Source organism: Sander vitreus, chromosome 19 (assembly GCF_031162955.1).
Source record: "Sander vitreus isolate 19-12246 chromosome 19, sanVit1, whole genome shotgun sequence".
Classification (NCBI taxonomy): domain Eukaryota; kingdom Metazoa; phylum Chordata; class Actinopteri; order Perciformes; family Percidae; genus Sander; species Sander vitreus.
In genome coordinates, this window is record NC_135873.1 from 4,364,830 (window position 1) to 4,384,263 (window position 19,434).

A 19,434-nucleotide genomic window follows, 5' to 3' on the forward strand; every position below is an offset into this window, starting at 1 on the left:
TTTGAAAACTGGAGGTGAGAAGATTAATCTTCCATTATTTTAACATCTTCACGTAGGCCTACACTTTAAATAGTAATTTCATTTTTTTGAATTGATACATTTTGCACTACTATTTTGAAGGCAAATTCACATTACTTCCGGTCTCTTTCTTACAGCGTGGGTTTGACACAAGTCGGCACCTTTCCACTTACTGTCTTCATCTCAATGTAAACCGACCGGTTGTCCTCGCCCAGTTTAACAGGGCGGTGTTGTCCAGCTCTGTTGATGTCCTGAAGCTCTATGCTGACAGATGAGGAAACTCTGCAGTGTTCTAATTATTGACTGACACTTAAGAGACTGCAGCGATACAAAAGCTTCTTAAAGTGTGACTAATAACATAAACGCAAACATTGTATTCCTTAATCCATTCGAGAAATGCAGCCTTAAAACATTTTCTACATGTATTAAAAAAACGACAGAAGCAATACGATCAATCAACAATCAATCAGCAATGTATCCATTTAATGGGCCACATCCAACAATTTGAAATTTCATCTCACACTTTATCTCTACAATTATGTTTTCCTTATAGGCCTTTACTGAAAGTCTGAGTACACCCTGAAGAAAATGCACACAAAAAAAATCCCAAAATAGGATTGCATCTTAAACTGTAGCTAAAACAAAATGATTGTTCAAGTGGAGATTAGAATCAGCCCATGCAAACAACACTTTGGGTAAAAATGGCTGGAACAACAATGTTGAAAAGTTTTGATCCCAAAATCAGGTTTGTGCTGTTACACCACAGGTGTGGTCTTGGTCATCTGATGTAGATCATTTTAAAACCAAGCTGTGATTTAACTGGTAGGGATGTAGGCAAATCTTGGGTCCTGAATACAAAAAGATTATCATATTGTTACAAAACATACTCTCATGTACGGCAGCTGAACAGTCAGTGAGAGACTGTACTGATTTTTAAGAAATGGTGACTGCACAGAGAAACCTGGCTTTATAGTTAGTTCTAACCCGTTATTATGCATCATACATACTGTATACATATACATATACACACATACATACATATCATTGAATAAGAGCAGCATGCAAACTGTCTTTACAGTTTTTCTCTATTTTATTGCTAAAACACATTTACTGAAAATTGCTCCATTTTCTGAAAACATTAAACACAAAACCTCATCTTCAAGCACTATTTACAAAACCTCTGACTCCTCTTGCAAAATGAAACCTTCGCCTCAAAACAGTTTTACCTGTGTTCAAAATCAAACACTGCTCTCAAATCATAAACAAAGTGATCAAAATGATATACACTATCAAGCAGTCAGTAAACAATACACCAACAAATAGAAAACACATTGTTCAAAACATATAGTTCTCAGGGAGAAGTACATTTTTAATCTCAAAACAAATTTCATATTTTTCCGTCATTGTTTTTTGATGAACGAAAACATGTTCTATCATAGTAGCTCAGAATTGATCAGAAATTACTACTCTGCTTTGCCCTTTGCAATTTTTTTTGTTCTTCCTCCTCCTTGTATCCCTATTTTTACAGTACTGTACCCTGCATCTCACAAACTTGTCCTTTGTCTCTGTGATTGTGTAATTCTTGTTCTTTGTTGATATGAACCTGCAACCAGTCAAAATCTATTGAGCAGTCAGTGCTGTTGGAATGCACAGTGTCCAGGGCCATACAATTTGTTCATTATACAGTATACAGATTACAATGCACTGCACTACAGTATACAATACTAAAAGGGACAAAAATCAAAGGAGTAAACATGTGATCAATGTGCTTCTTCTTGTCTTTGGGCTGGGTCAGGCCAGAGCACTTCGTCGACATCACAAGCAATATTGTCCCTCCTGAGGCGACGGGGAAGAAGCCCCTTGTGTGCCCTATCCAGCCCTGACACCTCGCATACGCAACCGTCCTCGTCCTCTCACATTGTTTCATCTATCCATTCTCAGACTTTCTCCTTCCCACCTTCAACAACCTGTTTGCTCTCTGAACTGGCTTATAGGCTATTGGTTGTGTCACATCATTTGAAACAAGTTAAATCAATTTTGAGTGGTTGTGTTCAATAAATGACATGTGTTCTCTATTTGTATTTGATTGTTGCCACTTGTGTTTACCAGTATGGATGACATGTGCATTAGAGTGCAGAATGTGTTTTGAGAATGAGAATGTGTTTAGAGTTTTGCTGAAAAGTCTAAGTGAGATCTGCAAATTGTGTTTGACCGTGTGAAATGGTTCAAGGTATGCACAATTAGCTAAAAGCGTTCAGGCAACTGAGAACTTTGTTCAGCCAATGGGTTTTAGTGTTTTAGCAATTGAGAAAAACTGTACATGTTTTTCACAGCTGTTGACTATAGTACATAGACAGTGTTGTGACATTATTTGTCCAGCAGGAGGGAGAAGCTCATCAAAGACTGTAAATTACGAGTCTATCATGAGAATCTGCTTTTGTTTCAGGATAAATAGACGTTTTGATTGTAACATATTCTATTACAGTTACATGACATAATACCTGATTAAAACAGTTAGCACCAATGTAATTCAAAGCTCAAACTCTATATTATTTTCTGAATTCTTTAAGTTTTTGCTTTGGGAAGTTTAATGACTTTCAAAAAACACCAGGGACCTTTAACTAAGAGCACTTTAACCTCAGTTAAAGACTTTTGAAACAATTTTATACATACTGTTTTATTAATTTGAATACAGGAATAAAGAAAGCTCCTAAATTAAAATAATAGAGGAATGTTGACTTGTATTATATACTATGCTATAGCCTGTGTAAAACAAGGCTGATCCAAAATTCATTTAAAAGCATTTACATGTGAAGTGTATGGTGATCTGTTGTCATAACATGTTCATCAGAATGTTTTAGGCGTTACAGGTCAATGTCATCTGAGCACACGATATGCTTCCAAGAAGTTGTGCGATTTTGAAGAAAGTGAAAGAAAAACCATCTTGAAATCGCTCAGGAATTTAGGGGAATTCAATAGTGTGTTTTCATTTATGGTTGTCACTCATAGGCTACTAGTTCATTGAGCTGTGTAAAAAGGGGGAAACTTAGTTTACAATAAGTCAAAAAGTATGGCAAGAAATCCCCTTGGGGCAGTTCCCGAAAAAAGAACATGAACAAAAGATATAAAAGAAAAAAACAACTGCTCGGGCTTCAGATCATCGCCGGCGTTTTACAGACACACATCACTTCTCATCTTGTTAACAGGTGAGTATCAGATTACTAAAACAATACATTACATACATGCATTAATAACAAAAAGAGCTACATAATACAATGTGTGTAGGTGTTTTGATGCATATTTGTGAATATTTGATAGTCAGAGTAATAATACTGTTCAGCTTATAGTATAAAAACCACAGAAGTGTATTGCTGCCATGCCAGAAAAAGAAAAATGAATCAGTATCACGATTCCCCTGCCAAAGCTGAGCTTTTTTTTTATTTTTTATTATCATCTGTCTCAGTGAAGAAGGTAAACACAGGGTTGGTTGATATTTATATGTAAGTGTTACCGGCCTCCACTAAGATAATTTTGCAATCAAAATAAACTATATAACGGTGAAAGTGAAACTCTGTGTTTATATCAATGAAGCCATGGTGCATCAAAGTTAATGGACAATGTTTCTAATTATTACATGTTGTAACATAAAAAACTTTTCTTGTTATAACAATACACTATCTTGTTAGAACATGAAACATTTCATAACGCGATTACTTATTGTTATAAAATATTTTTCATTGTTACAAAGTGATACGTTTTTATGTCTTAATTAGCTTTGTAGCATCTCATTTGCCAACGGCTTGAATGTAACGGATGTTCATTAATATCCAAAAGTTACGCACTAAAGCTTTAATTATTACACATTTTACTAATTTATATGATACAGGTTATGTTCACAATTTATATTTAGCAGTTTTTTTTATGGCAGCATATTGATGCTATGTCACAAAAAGTGTTGAAAAAACATGTTTTTCACATTTTAACAAGATACTCTCATATTATTATGTCATTATTACTATCAGCTCCACACAACTGAATCTAACTAAATCTCTGTATTTCTCATTATGGCTGTGTTAAAAAATGATGTCGTCCTGCAAATTTCCCGCACAGAAACTTGAGTGAACATAATGACCTCTTCTGAAGAGTCCATCACGTTTTTTTAATCCTCCGGGAGTGGTGCACGATTACGGAAGGCTTGCATCATGTGGAAAACAACAGTGTTGTTGTCATTACTTAGAATTCCTTAATGAGGGAGACAGAAACTACGCACTACAGCTTTAAACTAATACTTGTAGTCCCTTTGTGCTACTCGAGATAAAACAAAACAAACCAAAAACCGTGAATAATCTTTTTAGAATTTGCATCAGGAGGAAGGTTCTGTGGGCAGATAATATGGCCGGCATCTTAATATTAAAAATATGACATAAGAAAAACCTCCATCAACTTTGACAATGTATGAGCACCAAGCATCATTGATGTAAACATAGTTTAACTTTCATCCATATATTTGTATTTTCGTTGCAAGATTATTTTAGTGGAAGCTGGCAACATTAACATATAAATATCAGTTGACCCCGTGTTTACTTTCTTTATTGAGACAGATAAAAATGAAAACACTCAGCTCAGGGAAGAGATACAGAACAAGAGGAGGAGACTGAGAAAAAAAAGAAAGAGAGAAGGTGATAGAGATGAGAGAGGAAGAGGTTCTGCCCACTGTGTCCAGGATAGGATTAGCATTATGTCTCTGTGCTGGTGTACATATATATAATGCATTGCCTATTTCTCACCTCAAATGTTTTCAGAAACATTGCAATGTAAGATACAGGCAATGCAGTAATAGAATATTGATTTATATTTGATCAGCGATGCTTAGTTTTACAGTTGGACTGCAGTTTACAAGCAGTGACACTGCATAAGATCCTCGGCTCTCATCTTTAAGATGGTGGAATCTTTAAATTGCCATTAGGAACACACATGATGTTTTTATAGTGAGAGTTTCCGCTTCCGTTTTTATATATATATATATATATATATATATATATATATATATATATATATATATTTTTATGACTTATATATATATATATATATATATATATAAAAGTTTCCATAAATAATAAAAAATTCTTTCCATTTCTGTTTTCCATAATGTTTGACAGTTTTCCACACAAAATGGAGGAAGTTGAAGAATTGCTTAACAGACTCAAAACTACACTCATTGCTCACAGTTACTTGACCGCCAAAAATAATGAAGAGCTTCTTCTCAACAAGCTGCAAGGACTGGTTACAAATATCAAATGGAGCCCGGTGGATGCCGCTGACTTGTTCGATGTTCTTCTAAAGCGATTTGAGTCAACAACAACTGACAGATCACATCTCCTTTCATGGATGTTGAACATGTTGCACTGTATAGAGATTAATTACATCACTCCCAGTTGGAGACATGAACAAAGTGAAAAGACACTTATTGAGCTGGTCCGAGACAGGACTGTAACAGATGAAGACCTCAAGAAATATTTAGCCGATGACACAGAAAAGCAACTGGATGAAATTCTTGAGGAAATCCGCCACCAGAAGTTAAACCAAATTGATGAAACGCTTTTAGATGATGTGAAAGACATTGTATCATATGTATCAGTCAATCCTACTGTAAACAATAATGGATCACAGCAGAGTGGATTGAAAAAAGACTTGCTAAGGCTCTGTCAGACAGTGGATGAAATTAAGAAGTTCAGACCACGACTGACACAGATGGTGAGCTGGTGTATTATGGCTCTTTCCAAAACAGGGCAGTTAATTCAGGTTGGTACTGGAGAGGGGAAGTCATGTATCGTGGCAATGTTTGCAGCTTATCGAGCTATGAGAGGAGAAAAGGTAGACATCATGTCCAGCTCATCAGTTCTTGCACAAAGAGATTTGGATGAATGGCGAGACTTTTATAACGTTTTGAAAATCAGTGTCAGCTGCAACATCAACAAACAAGACAAAGACTCAAAAGAATGCTATAAGTGTCAAGTTGTTTATGGTACTGTGGAAGAGTTTGCTGGAGATTGGCTCCAGCACCACTTTCATAGGATGAACATATTTGGGGAAAGAAAATTCCAGTGTGCAATTGTGGATGAAGTGGATTCTTTGATGCTAGATAAGGGTCTTCATGTGGTCTATTTAAGTAGTGATATGCCTGCTTTGCAACATCTCAATCCACTCTTGGCATTCATTTGGTCCACTGTTAATAAGTACACAAAGATTGGCACAAAGACAACTGTGGGGCAAACATACCCATTCCCTCATGTTGTGCTCGAAAACATAAAGGGCAAAGATGTCGATGAGTTCAGCATCCTTCAAATGGCCGAAGACACAGGTATACTGGCAAAAGGTTCAGTCAATGACCTTAAAAGGAACCCAAGCCTTTTAACTGAAAAAACTGCAAGTGTTACTGTTGACCAGTTAGCAGAGTTCTTTGAGGCAGTAGAGAGGAGATTCCCCTCTTGCCAGTTTGCTCTGCATTGCATAAACAATGATGGAGAAATAGAGGAACTGAACAAGGGACCACAAAAAGAAACTGCTGAAAGGCAGAGAGTGCCACTGCTTTTAATAAATGGAGGCTTCTGTCAGTACATGTATTCTGATGAAAACAGTATACAGAGAGCTGTGCAAGCAGAAATAGAACATGCTCTGCATTTCACACCATGCCAACTGAGCCAAGATACATTTAGCTGCTATATGCCAGGCTTCCTTTCAGATCTGGTCAAATTGAAATTAAAGGTTTGGATTGAAAATGCATTATACGCACAAACCATGAGAATGGACCATGAGTATATCATCGAGGAACATGGGATAGTGCCTGTTGACTACAGCTGCACAGGTGTCGTTGAAAACAACATGAAATGGACAGATGGGCTACAGCAGTTTCTTGAAATGAAACATGAGTGCAAGCTGAGCAACATGACAGCCATCACGAACTATATGTCCAGTTTTGGCATGCTTCAAAAGTATGGAAATAACATATTTGGAATCTCTGGGACTATTGGACAACAAACAGAGACTGAGACGTTGCAGAAAATCTATGAAGGTATCAAGACCTGTCAGATACCTTCATTCAAACGCAGAAAGCTGTTTGAGGTTGAAGGAGTGATTGTAGGTGATGAAAAAGAATGGATTGAGAAAATCTGCAATGTTGTCACTGCAAAAACCAACACTACTCTATATAGGGCTCAAAGAGCTGTGTTGGTAATCTGTGAGACCATCAATCGAGCAAAGGTTGTCCACCAAGCGCTAGGAGATAAAGTCCCGAGCAAGAAGCTTTACATAAGCAACAACATGGACAATACTGCAATCTTTGCCAAGAAGCTTCAAGCAGGAGAGGTCATTATAGCAACAAATCTTGCAGGTCGTGGGACAGACCTTCAGGTTTCTGCCCAGGTAAATACAGCTGGAGGTTTGTTCGTTGTGCTGACCTTTCTGCCAAAGAATGCTCGTGTGGAGACCCAGGCATTTGGCCGTACTGCTAGACAAGGATCTCCTGGGTCTGCTCAACTCATTATCTGCCCCAGCCATCTGTCAAAGTTACTTGAATTGCTGGCTTTAATAGGCAAACAACAATCTTTATTGGAAAATATATTTAATGACAAGCTAGCTCATCATTTTGTGGTACAATTTAGATTGTATCAAAAAAGCCACAGCAATGAATTATCTAAATCTTTGGCTTTGAAAGTGTTGACAAAAACCTCTGATTTGGGAATAAAGACACTTAAAGATGCCAGAAATGACTCCGTGGAACAAACACTAGCTAGCTACTTGGAGTGTGACCTCACAAAGATTAAGAAGAAGGAAGAGCTCTTCAGTCAGTATCTTATTACACTAGATGAAGTGTACAATAGCAGTAACAAGCCAGCAGATTCATATTTGTCTGCGCTGAATGAATTCTGGGGTATGTGGCTACTCACAAACTTCAGTGAGAATGATTCTATGATGGACTTAAAAAACAAACTAACCCAAGACCTGAAAACAGCAAGGGAGAAACTCAGCAAGGGACAATCACCCTCATCCAACCTGCACCACTACATTGCATTTGGCAATGAGCTGCGTGAAAAGAGACAGCTTGCAGAGAGTATCAAGATGTACACTAAGGCCATACAGGAGGACCACTGTTGGGCAGCGATTGCATATTACAACCGTGCTTTTGCATCTTTAACCCTGCAAGACAAGCATCAGGAGCCAAATTGCATCGATCAAGCTCTGGAAGATTTGCAAAATGCACTCAAGTCTGTTGAGCTCTACTGGGAACAAATGGAGGTCACTTGTAGATACTCCACACAAGTCAGAGACCTCCACAGCAATTCAGTCACCCGATTTGACATGCACATGAAAGCCAGACAGAAAGTGCTGCTGTGTTTCAAAGGCAACATTAATGAGGCCATGAAGAAGGTAGACAGGGCTAGAGACTTAGGTGGGAATGTAAAAGTGGAGAAGAGTCTAGTCTACTTCCTGGTTCCAGTAGTCAATTTCATACCCTTGGTAGTCCTTTCGACAGAATCACTGACTCTAATCCACTCCAGAGACCTTCTGAAGTTGCTCCAGCTCATCAGTCATCCCTCCTGTGACATTCTCAATGAACTGAGTTGTCTTAAATCTATGGGCCTGACTCATGTCTACACCTTAGACACACTTTTCTCTGTGGGTGGCTTTTTGTCCAAGATATTTTGGCCCAAACGTTGAGCTCTTGATTAGATGGCAGGCTTTAAGCACTTTAAGCACAGCTTTAAGCACAAAACAATCAAGCAAGTTACAGATTAGACAATGGTGTTGTAAGGAAATCATGTTAGCCAGAAACTGCCAGGAACTAAGAAAGAGCTAGCTGCAGATTTCTTGCAGATTATCTTTTTGGTTTTGAGGTTTTTTCATCAGTACAAGTTTTGGGGAAATTCTTCATCCTTTAGAAAGCCACGTGATCCTAACTAAAAAACAAAACCAAAACATTAAAGTCAGAGGAAGAAAAAGCATGCTTTTTTTTTTTAGATTCTTTTTTGGCCATTTTTAGGCCTTTAGTGACAGGACAGCTGAAGACAGGAAAGGGGAGAGAGAGGGGGAATGACATGCAGCAAAGGGCCGCAGATCGGAATCAAACCTGCTGCGGCAAGGACTAAGCCTGCAAAAGCATGCATTTTTGATAAAATGTTAACCAGTGCAGGTTCCCTGTCCATTGTTATAGTGCTATGGTATAGTTTCAACAACGTTAAGTCTTAATATTAATATATTTTTATGGTACTTTAAATTTTAAAGCATTTTGCTCCGTTTTGTTGTCATGCATTTACTTGATCCTTTATATTCATTCAAATGACAATGATAAAGTAATGTTGTGATACTGATAGAGCTATGGATATTTTTATTCCAATTTTATTTGTATTCCAATTGAAAGGCATTTTGATTCTGTATATAAAAAAAAAAAATCAAACTATCATCTCCTGGTGGTTATTGACTGTTCATTTGAAATACATATTACCTAACAGTATTTATAGATGTAGTAATAATAATAATCAATGTGGTATAATGTGGTACTGAGGTTTCCCTGCATTGGAGACTGCAGTCATGTAGGCTTATGGCATATTATGTCATTTGTTTAGCACACTATCATAACATTTTATGAGATGCATTCATATTAGAATACAGTATTTGTCACAATGTTCATTTTAGGAAAGTAAAATAACTGGTTTACAAGTGTAGGTATATATAAGTTTGGCAAAAGTGATTTAGTCAAGATTAAACAAAAATTTAAAACAAGTTTTTTTAAACACAGGTGGAATTAAAGGTCTCATCCAAAGGGAAAAAAACGGTGTGTGTGTGTACAATACATGTTTAAATGTTTAAAGCTCATTTGAGTAAGCTTTGTGAGAGCACGGTGGATTTAAAGATGCTATGAGCCACCAAGATATTTTAAAAAGAACACTGCTAATTACATTTTTGTCTGAGTTAAATTGAGGAAATTGAGGGGCAAAATGAAAGTTTATGGATTAAACAGTAGCATTTATCTTGTATTCTTTGGTGTTATAGTGTCGTAGTATTACTCATGCATCCATGCCCATAACAAGGTTAAGTTAAGTTGCACTTCTGGTTAGACGCAATCTACATTTCATTGCTATGTACTTGTGACATGTGCAATGACAATAAAGTTGAATATATATATATATATATATATATATATATATATATATATATATATATATATATATATATATATATATATATATATATATATATATATATAATTTTTTGTGTCAGTCCTTTTCATATAAATACTGTGTGGTAATTTTGGGTCTTTATTAGCAACAAAAGCAACACAATGGACGTACGTTTTCTTCACATCAACCCCTTTTGAGAAAGCAAGACAGGAAACAGGATATTCCTCTTAAGCTTTTATTACTATTTAAGTTTGCTTTTTAAGGATGTTCATTGTGTTACACAGAGAAATTAGCCACACAATTAAAACTGATTGCACTCTCTTTACTTTAATCTTTTTTTATTGTTACATGTTCTCCCTTATCAGCGCTAATGCTATAAAAGTTACACAAGAATTATCACACGGTTAACTAACTTGTGAGCACATCGGGACAGTAAACTAACACTTCACAGAGATTTAAAAGAAATCTCAAAACATAGAGGGAAAAGAAAAATATGATCAAAGTAAAAGTTAAGAGACAAAAAAAGACAAAATGGACAAGCATTTACAATCACACAGCCCTGCTCAACTCTCCATAAATAAGTACCACTCCTTTTCCTTATTTGGCAATTTTATTTTCTGGGCTCCACGCATTATCCCTTATTTGGTAGACGCTCCCATGCCCGACAGTTTCAATTGAAGTCTGGGAGGAGAATTTACATTCTACATGTCAGCACTTTGGACAGCAAAAAGTGCCTAAAACATGGCGGCATCCTGGTGTGACGTCACATTTTGCATTAAACACCCTATAGCACAAATCATCCTAATATCAAGATTTGTGTTTGCCTTATTAAGCGCAGCAGTTGTTAGCGTTTAAAAGGATGGATGTGAATTGCACTGATGGGATGGGCCAGAGGGGAGTGACTTAAAAATAGATTATTGTCATCAAAATTAATATCATTAATATCTCCCAAATAGGCCTACCCAGTCTGTTCAAAGCTCAAATCTGAGGCCCTCCACTGACTTTCTTGTCACGGTCTTCATCATCCATCTCTACATCAAACAGGTTTGGGGATGGGAACAAGTGAAAGATGTGAAAGAAACAAGCAACCTCCAACTGACTCATGAAAATGATACTGCTTATTAAAGAAAAACAAATCAGATGCAACGCTGCATCAAAATGTGGTCACACAGCTGGCATGCTTAAAAATGGATATCGGATTGGGTCCTTTTTGAAGTACGGTCAGTCCAATAGCTACATGTCGTAGGGCAGTGGTAAGCTTTTTGTTGAATTTATTTATTTTTATTGATTTTGGGGCTCTTAGTTTTGGCAGTAAGAATGCTTATTGGCGGCAAATCCAGATTGGCTGTTTAAGGTGCAGATATTGGCTAATACTTTTCCATTATCAAAATAAAACAAGGCTAAATATTTCGCCTCTTTTTTGTTGTCCCAAAATGTGTTGGCAGTGAAGGAGCTGGTACATTGTCATAAGTCACAGGGGATGTTGATGGTCTTAAAACTAAATTACTAAACTTTTCCATAGGACCCTGGCTTTCTTTGCTGCATTAATTGTGCTTTCAGGATACACATGCTTTCATACACCTCACATGTACTTCCTCAGACACACACAAATCGCAACAATCACAACACAATTCTCTTGACCCTGTTGCTTTAATAAAGCTGCTTGTTGCGAGAGAGGAGCTTGTGTTCATTTTACCTCACATCGCACAGAAACTCAAGTATGCTAGCTGGGTTTGTTAGGAGGTATCCATGCACGGGCAAGGCTAAGAGACTACAACCCAGATGATAAACACAGTGATCCCTTCTGGCTGTGCCTAACACTGAAATGCAATATCCATACTACCATGCTTAGTGATGTAATGCACCCTGTTGGGTAGTACACAAGCGTGGATATTAGGATACGCAGTGCGAGACTGCCAGTAATATTGGAAGCACTATTTAATGTGCGACTAGTGTTAATGATAGGATGCTAGCTAGCTAAAGCTAACACCCTCAGTCTCACCTATGCTTAACTTTAGACCGCCATTTTCGCTAAACAAAACAGCACACAGATGCACACACCCAAATCCACACATCTCATTAGCAGAATATAAAAGAATATTATCCAGTCAATATCCACATGGGCTGATACCAGGCATGCAACTTCCAAGTCCAAAAAAAAGAAAGAAAAAACAAACCAACTCCTCAAATCCAATGGGAAAACAAAACTTATAGACAGGGGCAAATGGAAGATAAACAACCAGGCAACATCAAGGAGGAACTAGTCACTATAATGGCTCTCATTGGCTGTTACCACAAAATGGGTCAACCAATCAGTAGCTTCAGCCATTTGCTGAGGCAGGTTACAAATGAGACAATAAAATCTGATTAAAGAAATTAAAATAACAATAAAAACTAGCTTAAAATGTAGTAGACACACATTATTATAAGTATCTCTGCTATGTTTTTTTTTTGTCTATGTTGTTTTAAACTCATTGCGTAATAAAGAGAAAAGGTGTTACTGTTTTTTTTCTATTACATCATCATCATTAGCTATAACATCATTATCAACAACATAATCATCTGCATCAACAACAATAACGCGTTCAGAATTATTACTATTGGTTAACGCAAGATGTGCAGTCTCTATAGGGCCTCCTTATCTAAATTAAAAGGCTCTATTGGCTGACGGAGGCTCCAATAGAGGGGAGCGAGAGAGGAACGGTGGCCATTCTTTCCCCACCTGCCCCCCTTTTTTTATTAATCTCTTGTTTATCTTATATTCATTGTTGAACAGCCCAATCCACTCCTTTTCAGCTGGAAGGTGGATGTGAGGAGCAGGGCTGTTACAAAATAAGGAAGGATTCTATTTTCCTATGAAATCACTCTTTTTCTCTCCCTACCTCCCTCTCCCTATCTCTAGTCCTATTCTGCTCTTGTGGGGAATGATGGCAGTTGTGACAAATAAGTAACCCATTCGTCTTGTTCCTACATCATCGTCAAGCTTCATCTTTCCCTTTCTTCCGCCTTCGCCCTCTTCTCTTTCTCACTCTCACTCACTTTCTCTCGCTATCATTTTTTTTCATTCAGCAAGACACCTCCATCGTTTGGGAGGGGCTGGGTGGCATCTGGCCGCCCTGCGAGCCCTGGGACAGGGTGCGGGAGCGAGAGCGGGACCCGTCCATGGAGTAGGAGGAGGAGAGGGAGGTGGTGCGGGAGCGGGACAGGCGGGTCATGCAAGATGAAGCCACTGTGGAGAGAAATGGAGACAAAAAATTGCTTTACTAAATAGAAATCCATGGAAACACTACGCAACATCTAAAAGATGAAGCTGGCATCATTCAATATCTTTTTCTTATTGTTGACAAACCCAATGAAGACAAGAGAAGTAAGAGATCTTACTGTAGCCCATTCCCTGGATGAAATACTTGAAAGCCTCAGTCAGTTTAGCAGGCTGCAGACACAGAAAAGAAAGTGTTTTACATTCAGTACGATCACTAATTATTACCTGAACTAGGTGGCAGCCAAGGGTAACAGTTTTAATTTAAAAAGGACCACAAAACCCAGATTCCTACCCTTTTTGAGTGGTTCGTTTTCTTTTTTTGGGATAAGGGAACTGGCGATATTACTTCAATAATAGTTTGAGATTTTATTCTTGGTGCAATGCTTTTGTTTCAGATCATGTCTTGTATTTCTTTCCTTTGTTTCAATGCACCAATTCATGTGCACGAAAAATAATTCATGCAAAAAATGGTGCATAAGTTAGAGTGATAGCATGTTTTTTCTCTGTTGAAGGCCCACCTTGTGATGGCTGATTGAACATGTATGTTTAAAAAACACAATCTTGTTTGTTGCAGCTTGAACATCAGTTTTAAGTATCAATAAGAGGCTGTTAGTTTGTTGTTACCTGGGTCAGCTGAGGGAGACCACCAGCATCAGCCATCTTTGGATGGACGGAGAGAAGAAGTATGTAAGAGTGAATGACAGAATAAAGTGTAACGAAGAGAGAAACATTAAAGACTTTAAAGGTCAGTTACTGTACCTTCAGGAATGAGGTTGTTGTTGGGTCCATTTTGCTGTTGCAGTCCACCTAGTGGTATCAGAAGGAAATACAGTAAACTGTACAACAGTACACAGATCACCCATTTCTAGCACTTAAAGCTACAGTGCGTAGTTTCTGTCTCCCCGATGAGGAATTCTAAGTAATGACAACAAAACTGTTGATGCATCCACATGATCCAAGCCTTCCCCCCAAGCCCAACCCTGGTAGATGGTGTGAAAGAGGTGATAGTACTAGGAAAACAACTCTTGATATGAATCAGAACACAGAGCAGCTGAAACTTACAGCAGCGTCCTCATATGGAGCCTGATCGCCCACCACCAACATTACTGGACACCTGAAGTTGACAGAAATAGAATTTAGAAGGGTGGCATTTAGATTTATACAACAAAATCAAACAAAAAATAAAGTATACAGATGAAAGTTTAGAGGTGATTTACTTGAAGGTGCTGTTGCGGTCAATGTTCAAATCTCTGCGACTGGAGGGAAACGAAAAGACAAGACTTGGTTTGCCGTTGTTCGATGTGGAGTATATTTGTGTTTATGTAATGATGTCTGTGCGTGTGTTTACCTGTTGTAAGTCTTCCAGAAGAGCTCTATGTTGACCAGATTAGACGCTTTGGAGATGCGCTCTCTGTGAGACTGCACAAGTTCTGTGTTCGATGACAGCTCCTCCTGCAAGAAAAGAAGACTTCTTTTTCTAACTGCCACCCAAAATTATGCGAAACAAGTGACAAGGCAGGTATTTTCTGCAACTAACTAAAGTTCTTTTTGGAAAGGATGTAGTACTTTGATACAATTATGAAAAATGTTTGCACTTAAAAGAAAAGAAAAAAGAAATGATTGTCCTTCTACCTGACTGAAAAGGTGGGACAGGATCTGCTCTGTGAGGGAGGACGTCACAGAGATGAGCTAGAGAGGGACAGCAGGAGAAATCAATAGGGTCGTTCATCATTTAGTAACTTTAACATGATAAACAATAACATAATCAATACTACTCTGGGGCACAAGCCATGCACGCAGTCACATAATTTCATATCCACCGCTAAACTTAAATTGATGGAGAAGTCGCATAAGGACTAACTAGATTAAAATACCACATGTTTCTGTGTACAAGAACATGCAGTCAAGAAAGAAAGAAAGAAAGAAAGAAAAGCCTACCTTCTGCGCAGCCCAGTCTATCCATCCTCGAGTGTTAGGGTCGATGTTGACCAGAACCAGACCTTCCACTGAATCCGGGTTTGCAAGCTGATGGGAGAAAGGAAGCAACAGATGGGAGACAGATGGTGAGATCATGAGAAGAAAATCATCAAGACAGAATGTTTTTGAATGACTTCTGTGGACAAAATTATAGACAGAAATGAACATGAATAACACTGTGTAGTAAAATCCATACACAACACTTAAAGGAGCAGTGAGTCCCCCATGCTAGCATTAGTGAAGTACTATTATCACATTATTTTGCATTCTATTCACTGGAGGTTTTTGCTCAGGACAGGATTTGTTTGTTTTTTGCTCATGACTGGAATGTTCTGTCATTGATTGATTAATGCCCCATTTGAACGTATTTCACAAATCTAAAAGTCACTGCTAGTGTTACTGCCGTGTCTCACTGCTAGTATTATTAGCTGCTGTCAGAACACGCGGGCTAAAAACAAACAATAAATGACACTCACTGCGAACTTGGAGAGGACGTACGCTCCCACTCCCACACCCACTCCGATTACAGTACGGAAGCTGACAGAGGGACAAAATTAGTTAATAACAGAATATATGTACATATGTATTCCACCATACAGTACATATAGCACATATAGCGCTATTTAAAAAAGTTTCTGAGACAGGACTGCTTTGGGTACAGCAATAACGTGTGTGGAGCTGCATGGAGAGGTAAGAAGTATATAATATGACTTACACAACAAGAAGAATCAGTTAAAATTCATGCACCTTCTGTGCGCACAAGCCAAATGACATTCTGCTTCTTCTCACGTCAAAATAAATACCGTTAACTCACTTGAAAAACTGCAGGACGGCAGGGATCATCTCTGCTATGGTGTCCATGGAGGGATACTGGTAACTATAACAGGAAACACAACCAATCTCAGTCTAACGAACCGTCATAATATAAAAACACAAACATCTTTTTTATTGTTAGTGCAAAAAGTAAGGTGGCCCGTTGGCTGTCTGCCCAAACCTCTTTGTAATTATTGGAAATGACTCAACTGACATGATGACTAAAGATTTTACTTTTACATACAGTGGCTGACACTTTTATCCACAGGGATTTAAAAATGAGATCAGATTCAGTTTCTAGAATCACCAGCAGGAGTCACAGGTCACAGCCAAGATGCCGTGACAATACAAGAACCAAAATCCTCCTAAGCCCGTGAAATAATTACGCAAGGGAAGAGAAATGATAGAGAAGTGCAGGGAAAAGAAATAAGAAGTGCGCAAAGAGAGAGAGAAAAGGACGGATTTTCTTTAAACCTCTGACACGAGTGTATTAGAGACCGCAGAGGATGAGAGATGTGAGAGATGTATTTTTGGAAGAGATTAGGTTTAAGCCTGCCACAGAAGATTTTTTCTGTTTCTAAGAAATTTACTTAAACTTACTTTACTTAAAAAAAAAGAAGAAGCAAAGTTACTCCAGTACGATGAGGGTAAACCAGCATGTCAATACACATACAACTAATTAATGTCGTACCCTGTGGGGTAAACAGCAGCCCCCTCCTCCTGCCCCGGAGCATCGACATGAATCAGGGTGAAGTTCTTGACAATCTCCTGCATCTCCTCGAACCTGAACAGAGGGGAGAAGCAGCTCTTACCTGCCAGAGAGAAGAAAAAAAGGAATCAATAAAAGGGGGCACAACCAAAGGAAAGCTTTAGAATTTACAAAGAGCTGAGAAACCAAAAAAAGGCTGAGAGAGAGAGAGAGAGAGAGAGAGAGAGAGAGAGAGAGAGAGAGAGAGAGAGAGAGAGAGATCTACTCACTGTCCAGACCCACATCATGGAAGGTGAGGATAGCAGGCCTGCGGGTGGTCCGTGTGCCGTGGAGGGTCACATGCAGAACACCGTGTGGGGTCTCAATACTGTGCTCCTGGAGTGAGCCAGAGAAAACAACCCCTTCTAACACCCATTTTTTCACTGGGCATGTCTCTGCTGCGTTCCAGCTGCGTTCCGGTTTTGTTCCGTCCTCGGCCACGCGCCATACCACACCGGGAGCGGCTCAGACGCGGGGGTCTTGCCTGCCCGACTCGCAGATTTTAATGTCTCTGCAAGTAGGCTACTTTACAGAACAATCACGTGTTTATTAAACTAGTATCTACCTTCCACTTCAAGCACTCCTGTGATTAAACTCCATGCCTTCTCTTTGGATCTGTGATGTCTATTATGTTTTTCCACCTCCAAGATGAATCTCTCGTCATCCGTGGTGTTGTAGAGTAGAGGTGTACCATATTGGGGGGTGTCTTGAACTGATCAGATACTCTCGCTATTTCCCTTCCTACCCAGCTGTCCAAACTGCCCGCGGCTCGCGTGAAAATAGACCTGTTGTGTATCTTTACACGAACGCTTCTGGGACGTGCCGTGGCGCAGCTAGTGGAATATCAAGCGTTGACTGGAATGGCTGCGATTGGTCGAGTCGCGGGGCCCTCCGGAACGCAGCGCAGACGCGCCCGGTGTGATATTGACATTTCTGTAGTGAGCTTGCACCAAACTAAAATCCCCCAGGATTTGTGTGATGTGTGCATTTGATCGTTTTTTTCTACTAGGGCCATAAAGACAAATAAACATTCCCTGTAGGCTTCAAAAGGTGGCTGTGAAAAGGTTTGCTTTTTAACAACGATGGAATCAACTTGAATACAGTGGTTAATATGCATTAAAATATTATCCCGTTTTTATAGTGGAGAAAATAAGTATTAAAGCATCCATAGAAACTTCTCCTACCACTTTTCCGCTGTTAACAATTATGACCAGTATGTTACAAACATCATCATAATTTCACCTAAATAGATCTTAATTTCCTGCTACCTTACGGCGGATTTCAACCAACTGCGGAACGGCTGCGTGTCGGCTCTGTGTATCCGCCGTCCCTTAATACCCACCAGGTCCGTATTTGTTGTGGAACGTCATGACTGACAGCTTAAGTCACTAGGACCCATGAGATCTCGCGAATTCACGTATGATTGCGCGATATAACAGGATGTAGTTTCTATAACAGTTTGTTTCCATTCCCACTTCAGGCCTGTCTCCGCCCATTATGATGTTATAAAGGTGTAGTGCAGGGAAATATGATCCGCCGTGAGCACGGTTGTTTGTATGAACCGGATGTTTTATTTTGCTTCTGTGCTCGACTTCCTGTCCCGCACAATCTGCCCTGTGCTGAATTGCTGTGGAGCTCTCCGGCGTCCGACAAAAACAGAAGCTCTGCGTATCTGCTCCGGAGGGCTGCGGAGCTGGGACGGAGTTGGAACGCAGCCGTTCCGCAGTCAGTGAAAATACACACGTTGACTTTAATGGAAACCTAATGACTCCGCCGCCGTTCCGGCGCAGATCCGCAGATGTTCTGCAGTTGGTGGGAATTGGGGGTTACTCATGACATTTTTAGATAGCCCAGAAATGTGCATTCCCTTTGAAATAAGATTGCAAACAATATGAAGTCCAAAATAAAGTTTACCATCCAGCCTTAGAAAATAGTATTTATACAGGACACTTATATAAATATAAATTGGATGGGACTGGATAGGTCTTACCTGTCCTTGGTCCAGGAGTATCCGAGCAGCCAGTTCAGCATCCTGTGAGAAATGAAGGAATGAAGTCTTGTTAGATCAAGGTGTGATTATTGGATATAAAAAAATCTTTTTCTTTAATAATTCTACTTTTGTCTCGTCTAGCAGAGGGAAAAAGGTGACGGATGCAACAAACGTTTTCATTGTTGATTATTCTGTCGATTATTTTCTTGATTGAGTCCGAGCAAACGTCTTCAACTTCTTGTTTTGTCCGACCAACAGCCCAAAACCAGTTTTAAAAACGGCATATTTACTATAACGGCAGACAATGACAAGCAGCAACCCCTTAGATTTGTGAACCTGAAACTATGAAATGTTTGGCATTTTTGCTTGAAAAATGATGACTAATTGACTAATCAAATTATTTTTGTCTTTTTATTGTATAAACTGTAAATCAAAACAAAAAGCATAT

At 38.8% G+C, this 19,434-nt stretch overlaps 2 protein-coding genes across 2 annotated transcripts in view; one reads left to right on the forward strand and one right to left on the reverse strand.

The window, feature by feature from the left end:
• The first annotated feature begins 3,011 nt into the window (after positions 1-3,011).
• LOC144534137 (protein translocase subunit SecA-like) lies at positions 3,012-10,161 on the forward strand. The gene is made up of 2 exons (XM_078275875.1): positions 3,012-3,224; positions 5,178-10,161. Exons 1-2 carry the CDS (start codon positions 3,130-3,132, stop codon positions 8,734-8,736), a joined length of 3,654 nt encoding a protein of 1,217 aa, XP_078132001.1. The 5' UTR covers positions 3,012-3,129; the 3' UTR covers positions 8,737-10,161.
• A 254-nt stretch (positions 10,162-10,415) lies between these two features.
• Positions 10,416-19,434, reverse strand: part of ndrg2 (NDRG family member 2) — a 35,727-nt gene continuing 26,708 nt past the window's right edge. Inside the window, exons 3-16 of the mRNA XM_078275747.1 lie at positions 18,987-19,028; positions 17,227-17,332; positions 16,940-17,060; positions 16,250-16,312; positions 15,912-15,972; positions 15,397-15,483; positions 15,091-15,147; positions 14,807-14,910; positions 14,676-14,714; positions 14,521-14,572; positions 14,218-14,265; positions 14,083-14,118; positions 13,578-13,629; positions 10,416-13,425 (exon numbers count right to left, since the gene is read on the reverse strand). Coding sequence (XP_078131873.1) covers positions 13,262-13,425; positions 13,578-13,629; positions 14,083-14,118; positions 14,218-14,265; positions 14,521-14,572; positions 14,676-14,714; positions 14,807-14,910; positions 15,091-15,147; positions 15,397-15,483; positions 15,912-15,972; positions 16,250-16,312; positions 16,940-17,060; positions 17,227-17,332; positions 18,987-19,028 — 1,032 coding nt within the window. The 3' untranslated portion in view covers positions 10,416-13,261. The remainder of the gene's footprint in view (positions 13,426-13,577; positions 13,630-14,082; positions 14,119-14,217; positions 14,266-14,520; positions 14,573-14,675; positions 14,715-14,806; positions 14,911-15,090; positions 15,148-15,396; positions 15,484-15,911; positions 15,973-16,249; positions 16,313-16,939; positions 17,061-17,226; positions 17,333-18,986; positions 19,029-19,434) is intronic.

Bases quoted from the DNA above. Each gene is read 5' to 3' on its own strand.
- LOC144534137 (XM_078275875.1), top strand. From the start codon at position 3,130: ATGAACAAAAGATATAAAAGAAAAAAACAACTGCTCGGGCTTCAGATC. The intron at 3,225-5,177 runs GTGAGTATCAGA...AATGTTTGACAG, and splicing joins ACTTCTCATCTTGTTAACAG to TTTTCCACACAAAATGGAGG.